We start from the raw sequence: 9,465 nt of genomic DNA on the forward strand, positions 1-9,465 counted from the left end.
TTGTGTGCTTCTCTTCCTGCTCACTCAACTAAAAACAAGATCTGACGAAAGGTTTTCTGCCAGTGAGATTTTGTCAAAGTAAAAGCGACAAAGGATAATGTGTAGGACCCTGAATATGTGCCATCCTCCTGTGATGAGAATAAGAACCTTAGTGGAGATACTCCTGTTGTCTGTCAACTACCAGCAGACACGTTTCCTTCCAAAAATGTGAAGTTATGATGGTCCCATTCTCCAATTGAAAAACAGGGTAGACTTAGTGCTGCCAATGTAATTGAAACTGTTCCAGGCCCAAATAGATACGCTGTCAGCCATGTCCAAGAAATGGCTCTACATAACATTTAAGAGGGATATAATTCAGATGACAAATTTAGATGGGAGGCACACGTATGGGTAGTCAGAAAAACCTGGATGTCCAAATTCCATAGATACTCTCTACACTCCATCAGTACCCAAGGTTAGGTTAAAGAAAAAGGGCCAACCAACAGTGCATTGTTGTGTCTACACTTAGGGATTTCCATATCTAACTCGGATGCCCCAGACAGCGGCACCAACTTCAACTCTCACCGACATAGTCTTTTGCGTATTTCACTATTGGCAAGATGCAAGGACACACTGTGATTTGGTTATGCATACTTTACGCTTAACTATCTAATAAGATGTGAATTACTACATGTAACATAGAGACCGTTCTAGCCATTCATGGATGTACTGTTAGAATCGAATAGAGGAAGTTATATGGGATTGCTGTGGAATACATCTTCAGACTTGGGGATTACAATTGCTCATGTTACTGTCAGTGGCAACAGACAATTGCTCTCTCCTTACCCTTCTCTAGTTTTGTAATCTGCTAGTGTCCTTGTCACTACTGGTGGCATGAGCAGTGCCTGCAGCCCAGTCAGGTTGCATAAGTGGTTCAACTCTTCAAAGATAAGACCCCACCCTGCATGCAGCACCAGAAATACAGATGCTGTATGTATACTGCACTCATATTTCACCAATTACAACTGTATCATCATTTAAATCAAAGAAAGTCCTAACACAGAGCGGGATGTCAAATACTTTTTTTATATTTATTGACATACCCGATTGCTCCTTTCATTATGTGAAGCAGCTGCATGGCATTAAATATTTCAGGACTGTCAACAGAAGTAGACTGGAAAAATTTTGTCATCTTTGGAAAAATTGGGAGACAGTTATACAGTGATGAGCTACAACATTAAGACTGTTAACAGGTGGTAGATTATCTCGTAACAATACCACAAGTCAACATCTGGAATATGATCAGGGTTCATACACATTTTGAATGACCTTTCATTAACTTTAAACCAAATTTTCATGATCAAACATTTTGTGAAATCTCGTATACATGAAAAAGTGACAATTTGTATTTAAGCTGAGAATTACAAAGCATACAGTACACCTTAAATGACTCAAATGAACGACAGACAATGCTTTGATTGAGGTCTTTGTCTGTTGTAACCCATGACATATACTTTTCCATTTGTAGTCAAGTATGGTTAAATCTACACTTCCCTGGCATATAGCATTATCCTGCCTGCTTCCCAACCGAACTTTTCAATTAGTAGGAGTGTAAGCCTGCTTATATTTTGAGCGTATTTCTTTTAAAAGTACATGAATTATTTGAAACGCAGGGTAAATGAACGACATGAAAATATGAATATAACAAATCTCCATGACCTCTCCAAAACTTTTGAGATTTAATTTTTTTCAAACACTTCTCCAGGCCTGCAAATATTTTACAATTCCATGACTTTTCCAGGTTTTTCATGACCGTAGGAACCCTGTATGATGTATGTCATGTTAAAAGTTTTGCTAGTCTATGTGTTGGATGCAGGAGAGATAGGCAAATGAATAGGTTGGAAATTCTCAGATGCAATGAGACAGGTGGAGTGCTCCCGATCACAAACTGCTTGGTTCGGGAGAAGTTTTTCATAACACGCATGTCGGTCATAACGTTTTGGGGTCATCAGTGTTATTTCCTCTAGGAAGCTGCTGTCAACAGTTTATTTTGCTAGCAAAAGCAATAAGACAAACAGAGTACAAATACCCCTCAACATTTCCTTTATCAGATTAATATAAGCTGTGTTACAGCCAGAGAAAAAACTGTTGTACTATGTGATTTCAGTCTGACGCAGTCGTCTATCCCACCACCACCGTGTCGTCATCTGGGAACTCATAGTAGGGGACTTCTAGGTTGAGGGGTGCAGGACCCTTTCTGATTCGGCCTGAAGCATCGTAGTGCGAGCCGTGACAGGGGCAGTAGTAACCTCCGTAGTCTCCGGCATTGGCAATTGGCACGCAGCCCAAATGTGTGCACACCCCGAGGACGATAACCCAGCTGGGGTTGATGACCCGGTCCTTGTCGTACTGAGGGTCTCGGAGCTCTGCAATGTTCACAGCAGCTTCTGTGGCGACCTCCTTCTCGGTGCGGTGACGGACAAAAAGCGGCTTGCCTCTCCACTTGAAGGTCATGTTTTTGCCTTCCGGGATGTCGCTCAACTTGATTTCGATCTTGGATAGGGCCAGGACATCAGCTGAAGCACTCATTGAAGAAACAAACTGAGTCACCACTGTCTTGGCGGCATAGACACCCACCACTGTTGAGGCCCCAGTAACCAAGTACGAGAATACTCTTCTAGATTCACCACTCTCCTGGGATGACCTGTTGGGGTCGATCACCTCTGCACGCCTGTAGTCTGAGAAATCAGGTATCCTTACGTCTGTGTGGGCAAACCTGACTCCTGCACAGCCTTCAGATAAAAACAAGATGGGTTATCAGATAGAGTTAACAATGTAGGTTAATGCCCTAAAAGCCTGAAATTCACCTTGAATATACACAAATTTCTATATTAACTCGCAAATTAGTTCGCAATGAATTTAATCGATTAGTAGTCTCTATGTTATGATGCAAGCTGTGGCCTGAATTTTAAAGCCAGTTGAACCAACCCATAATATCTTTCGGTAATCTGAACTTAACCGAACAAATACAGTCAGGCTAGGCAGTCACAAGATGCCGTTTTATCAACTTAAGTCAACCTAGGTTTTCTGACATGAGCATGTGGCCATAAAAGGGTCAGTGTTTACTGCATATGAATGATCGCTGACATGGACAAGAGCACGGGGAGCTGAACTGCATATTTTACAACGAGCAATTTTATATACAAGAAAAAAGTAATTAAGAACACATTATCAGGACTAAAAAAATTATTTTGTGACAGTCTGTAGACCCTTGCTCTCCCAAGAACACTAAAGGCCGGCGCATGCTTCTGCAACTGCGTCTGTTGCTTTTCACGCAGCTGTGTCGAAGGACATCTTTGTCAATCCTGCTTCCTCAAGCGTTGCGCATGTTACAAAGCAAATCACCGCCAGAACACTAGGCGGAGTAACGTTTTTTTTGAAGACGGCCTTAGAGACGCCCTCTTTGTGTGTGGAAGTCATCGTCGACTGTTTATTTACATCGCCAGTCAGTGACGGGTTATACAAGTGATCATACTATCGGATCTCTTCTGCCAAACGCTCTTCTATTTGGACCATATTCGTTCTTCTAAATCTTCCGTTGTTTCTGCCGGTATTATGGGGCATGAAACCGGAAATGCGACTCCGGAAAGGATGTAGTTAGCAGACCAATCACAGCCTTGCGGGCTGCGTGACGCTCGCAGAGCTTTGTCTGTAGTTAGAAAAATTGGGCGACGCACGTAAGCACGGATACATAAGCACGTAAGGGTTCTGGAAGGGCTCTTGCGGGCCCGTGAAAATGCAGAAGCATGTGCCGCCCTTAAGAATCTGTGCACAAGGTCTGTGGGATCCTCTAAGAACGAGTGACAGGTTTCGAAGAAATTGATTAGTCAGTGAACAGTGCTTGCATTTAGTTACTTTCAGCTCAAGATACTTTTAGTGATCTAAGTGAATTAAACCTAAAGTTATCCTGAAAACCAAAAAAAATCGACTTTGTAGTATATTCCCCTGCGTAGAGGGCGATACACCAGCCAACGTGAATACGCCACCCTTCCAAATCTGATAAACTATTGGAGTTTAGCAAGTGTTTAACTTATGAGATACTAGCAACATTTCTCACTTCGAGATAGTGATCCAAACATTTTTCATATTATGCATTTTGTCAGCCGCTAGTTCTCGTTTTATTTTGAAACCCGGAAGTACTCGCATACATATTCAAACTCATAATTCATTGAAATTTTGTTGTTTCAGCTCGGTGAGCGTACATATTTCATGTTCTAGTTTCAGATAGTTCACTGACACTGCAACACGTCTTCAGAGGGTGAGGGAAATGACGGATAAAGGCGCTCTTAACATCTGCTCTAAGCTGCTTCGACTAGTAACATGATTTGAATACGGTCGCATTCCAGATAAAGGAGCGGCAGGTTTGACTACGAAAATACAAACGACGGCCGGATGGACCAGCGACAGCAGAGGTGATTTAGCCTCCTCAGTTAAAGTCGGCTACAAACGACGCACTTACCGTTGATGCTAACCATCACCGCAGGGCCCGTCTTTGGGCTTTGACCGTTCAGCGTCTCGCGGCAGAGGAGTTTTTCCTTCGGGTTCAACAAGATTTTCTCCCCCTTCAAAACAATCCCAGGGACCAGGGCTTTTAAGGGACCAGCGACAGCAAAAGCAGTGGCCTGCATATAAGGAGAAAAAGGCCCTGACCGGGCAGCTAGGGACATCATGTTAGCGTGTAGCTGTTGCTGCTGTGACGACCTTGTGTGCCTGACCGGAAGGGGACGTCTTGGTCTGCTTCTTCTTCTACTTTTAGGTTGTATTGGCAATTGGCAAACAACGATTTGCTGCACTACCACCACCACCTGGTATGGAGTGTGGATCAGAATGTCTTATATTTATATTATCTATTCTATTTAGTTAAAAAATGTATATATACGATAATGGAAACTTATTTCGATAACACTTAATTTTTTGAGTTATTTTGTAGGATATATCTGAAATCAAAATCTTGCCACTATCTTGCACTATGACATGATGAACTGTTTCCTCTTGCCCACAATAATCACATTTTCCTATTTTTTACACCGTTGTGCTTAGTCCTGTGTTCAAATCTGAGACTTGATATTATTTTGTCTCTTTTAATGAAGCTAACTGCCACATAACTGCTGATATTTTCCCACATCTTCCTTTAAGTTTACTTGCCATTCAACACCAATATGTGCCGGTATCCATAAAAAACGACTATCATCATTTGAATTCTGTATAGTATTTGTTGTATTTCAATTAAAAGTCTCTGCTGTCTGAATAAACGAGAATGCTGGCTAATAATTAACTTGAATCTGAAAAAAGGATTGCTCTTAATGGTCATGTGTCCAATCCACTGTAGTACTTACATTATTGCAAATATTTATCCATACCGATACTGATCTTTTTCCCAATTTGAATATGAAATTCTGGAATTATAATAGCTACTACCACTTTGTTGAATAAAGTCTTTGAAGCCTCGGTATAAACTAGGATTTAACTAATATATTTTAATATGTGCCTGTATTGGATGCAAATAGCCTCTCTATCAATGTTTTTTCTCTTTTTAGTAGTGTGATATCAACAGTAGCATCAGGTACTATCCACGTTGCTATTGCTGGTAATGTTGGATTTAAGTTTAATTTAGCTATGTTTAGTGTTGCTCTTTGTGGTACTGTCCATCCAAAACTTGTTGTCTTCCTCCTCTCATTTTCCTAACACAGTGTCCTGTGTTGGATGTTCTTTACTGTGTCCCTGTAAATTAGCCCAATCATTTAATGCAAGCTGATTCATTCTCATGTCAAGTGGCAATTCTCTAATTTCTACCTGTAATGCTGCTTTTTTTTTTTAAAGAACCTGTACATAATCTCATTGCTTGATATTGATTCTATCATATTTTTTGAGAGATGTGCTCTCTGCTGATCTGTATACCATACACTGATAATCTAATGAGGATCTAGTTAATCCATTGTACAGTACATGTCCTTCAAAGCTACTCTATCTGTTCCCACTAAGCACCTCATTATATTTAGAACTTTCTTACATTTATCTAATACTTTTTGAATATGTATAACCCATGTAATTCTTTCATCAAAACACAACTCTAAAAATGCACCCCCTATGCTCGCACTGCTGCTGCAGTATTGCCACCAGTTGCTTCAGCCCCTCCACCTTCCCAGCCTCCACCTGTAGGCTTCGACGGGGAGTTACAAGTATTTGCTCATCACTCCCATCATATTTTATTAGATTAGATTAGATTAGATTCAACTTTATTGTCATTGCACAGTACAAGTAGCCTGGATGCCAGACGAACTTAGCCCCGCCCACAACATTTTTGGTCGGGCAGTTCGGTGTGGAGTCGCTCCATTGGGAAAAAATTATGGGGCGTGTTTCAACTGACCAGGAAGTAAAATTCCTCTTCGCTCAATTGGATAGACCTACAACCAATCAGAGCAACGTAGTATGTGACGTATGCTAAGCAACGCATTGTGAGTTATTTACTAACGCCGGGTTCACACCGGACGCTTCAGCGCAGCGCCAAGCCTTAAATAACAGCTGGCTCCCATCCACTCCCATGTTAAAACTTTGTGCCGGTCACACCGGAGGCTGAAGCACCGCGAGGCAGCCTTGGCGCAGCGCGGTGCTTCAGCCTCCGGTGTGACTGGCACAAAGCCGTGCAGCGATCTACTGGATCAACGGGTGATATTATTAGCGCTGCCCGGCGGTTCAGCGTCGCCTCAGTGTCCGTTGTGAACAGCCAAGCGCCGGGGCGATAGGGATTAGCGCGGTGCTTCGGCGTCGCCTCCACGTTCTGTGTTCCTCTTTCAAAATTAATGCGCTGTCGATGTCTTCTAAAACAGACTCAATGGCAGCATCTACACATCTCAGCTCGCCAGCGGCAGGCATGTTTGTTGAAAACGAATTCAACCCAAGGGCACTTTGATGACGTGGTTGATTACGTCACCGTTGATCATCTGTCAATCATCGTATAAAGCCCGCCCTGACAATCTGATTGGCCCGGTCGGGCCATCATTTTTTCCCAATGGAGTGACTCCAGACCGAACTGCCCGACCAAAAATGTTGTGGGCGGGGCTAAGTTCGTCTGGCATCCAGGCTACAGTACAAGTACATATACAACGAAATGCAGTTTATCATCTAACCAGAAGTGCAAAAAAAGGCAGTAAAGTGCAGAGTATTGTGCGTATGTAAAGTGGAATGTAAATAAATAAGATATGTACAGTAAGAAATATATATGGAATAGTACAGTATTAACAGGTATTGTATGATATAAGAACTATGAGCAGTAAGAAATATAAATGGAATAATACAGTATTAACAGGTATTGTATGATATAAGAACTATGAGCAAGATAAATATATAAGAATATATAAATATGAATATACTATAGGCGGGATAATACAGTAGTAAACAAAGTAACAGTGTAGTGCAAATGTACAATTGTTCAAATGTTCAGTGGTTGGAGGAGGGTGTGTGGCAGTCCAAGCCAGGGTGGAGGGGGGAAGTACAGTCATTGGAGAAGGTGTGAGCTGGGTTGGGGTGGGGGGGCTGCTGCTGCCATCACTGTGGAGCCGAGTTCAGCAGGGTGACAGCTGCTAATTTCATGTTCCAAACATAAAGTTGGATCCATATCATTTCTCCCTTTCCTGAAGCCACTCTAGTAGTTAGATAAACAACCTTTACTTTCTAACATTTCATTGATAATTTCCCCCATTATTTTGCAGGTGTTTGATGTTAAAGCAATTGGTCTATAATTTTCTGGGTTTGTGCAATGTTTTCGTGGTTTGCGTATTGGTACTACAATTCTCTTTCCAACTTTCCATCTCCCAAATTGTATTATATAGTTAATATATCCTTAGATGATTCACTAAGCTGGCTTATCATTATAAAACAAATCTGATCTTTATCTGGTGCTGACACTTTTGTTTTCTCGAAACAACGGTTAGGTTCTGTCTTTGTGAATGGCTTGTATAACAGATCTCTACTATCTCCTCATCTTTCACTACTATTGTTTCATGATCATTTAGAATTGGATACCCATATTCTCATTTAATGGCATTCATTCACACCATCGGGCATTACACATATTACTATTCTGTGAGCCTAATGTGTGCCCTTGTAGGTGCAACACACCATCAGGCAATGCCCAGATGGTTTTAAAAAAGAAAGTTATTGTGTGACACAAAAGTAAAAAATGCCACAAAATATAAAATCTGCAGTTTGGATCAATTCACATCCGCACTAAGGTTATTACTTACTACTAGAAACATTGGAATCAAGGACAGGCCCCAAGCATCTGTTACGCCCACACACTCATGCCTCTGCTCGCTTCTCTCTCTCCCAAACCGGCAGTCTCTCTCTATCTCTACACTGCATGCTGGAAGTTTGTTGGTGGAGAGTGTGGTAAGCATGTAAGAGTTTGTGGGTTTTTTTTTTTTCACTCAGGTGATTGAGAGTTAAAATAGGATCCAGCTAAGGTTAAACTGATTGCTTTTTATTCCAATTCTGTTAAGGACTAAATTGTATTTTACTTTGTATCTCTTGAGGTAAATAGCTTTTGTCCAGAAACAGTTTTTGGCCAAATAGGAGATTTGGGGAAACTCACTGATTAAAGGTACACGTTTCTTTTGTTAATAAACTCTTTGGAGTTTCTGCTGCTGGGCCATTTAACACCAGGTGGCTGATTGGCTCATGAGCAGGGGGAGTGGTCAGCACAGCTGTAGCCAACCATCGGCAACTCTGGTTTAAAACCAGGAAATGCCTGGAGCGTCAGCGAAGACTCATCGTATGAAGACTCGGAGGATAAAGACAAAGGAGTCTTTCGTTGGAGTTTTTCGAGGAGGCTGAGGGGGAGGCAGAGTATTAAGCTGCATTTTATTTTTTGAATATGTGTAAACTTTCCGTGCAAAATTCTACTCGTAGATACTATAGGCCTTGCACTCGTTCACACCAACACCGTAACCTTTCCTCTCTTATCTATCCAACCCGTTCCACACATACCCAACACCTTGTCACTGGTGCCTATGGAACTGCCAGTCAGCTACACGCAAGGCAGACTTCATCTCTGCCAGCGGGGTAATGTGGGACATTTTTTACATTTGCTCCCCTCTAGGCGAGCTAAACTGATATATCAGTAAAATGTACACATTTCTCATTAATTCAGGATGTTTTCTAGCAATGGAAATGATCAGAATGTCTTCAGGACAAAGGGCAGTGAAAATATGATTGTTTTAAAAAAAGTTGTCTTGTGTCCCACTTTTTCCACTTTAAAACTACCATAGTTAAAATCTCGACAGCTAGATTGACAACCACTAATATCGGATTAGTAACAGAATCATGGGGATTGGTCAATTAAGCATATTTATGATTATTATGATTAATGTGATCTCTTGCACACCTTAGCTTACCTGCACATTGTTTCTCTGTCCAATTGGTAGGGAC

The 9,465-nt window shown here is 41.5% G+C and overlaps 1 protein-coding gene across 1 annotated transcript; it reads right to left on the reverse strand.

Moving 5' to 3' along the window:
• Positions 1-1,046: 1,046 nt before the first annotated feature.
• On the reverse strand, positions 1,047-4,792 carry LOC128426570 (cytochrome b-c1 complex subunit Rieske, mitochondrial). Its single transcript, XM_053413542.1, has 2 exons — positions 4,499-4,792; positions 1,047-2,771 (listed from the first exon to the last, which is right to left on the reverse strand). The coding sequence occupies exons 1-2, from the start codon at positions 4,707-4,709 to the stop codon at positions 2,161-2,163; spliced, it is 822 nt and encodes a 273-aa protein (XP_053269517.1). The 5' UTR covers positions 4,710-4,792; the 3' UTR covers positions 1,047-2,160.
• Positions 4,793-9,465: the final 4,673 nt, after the last annotated feature.

Source organism: Pleuronectes platessa, chromosome 1 (assembly GCF_947347685.1).
Source record: "Pleuronectes platessa chromosome 1, fPlePla1.1, whole genome shotgun sequence".
NCBI classification, from domain to species: Eukaryota; Metazoa; Chordata; class Actinopteri; order Pleuronectiformes; family Pleuronectidae; genus Pleuronectes; species Pleuronectes platessa.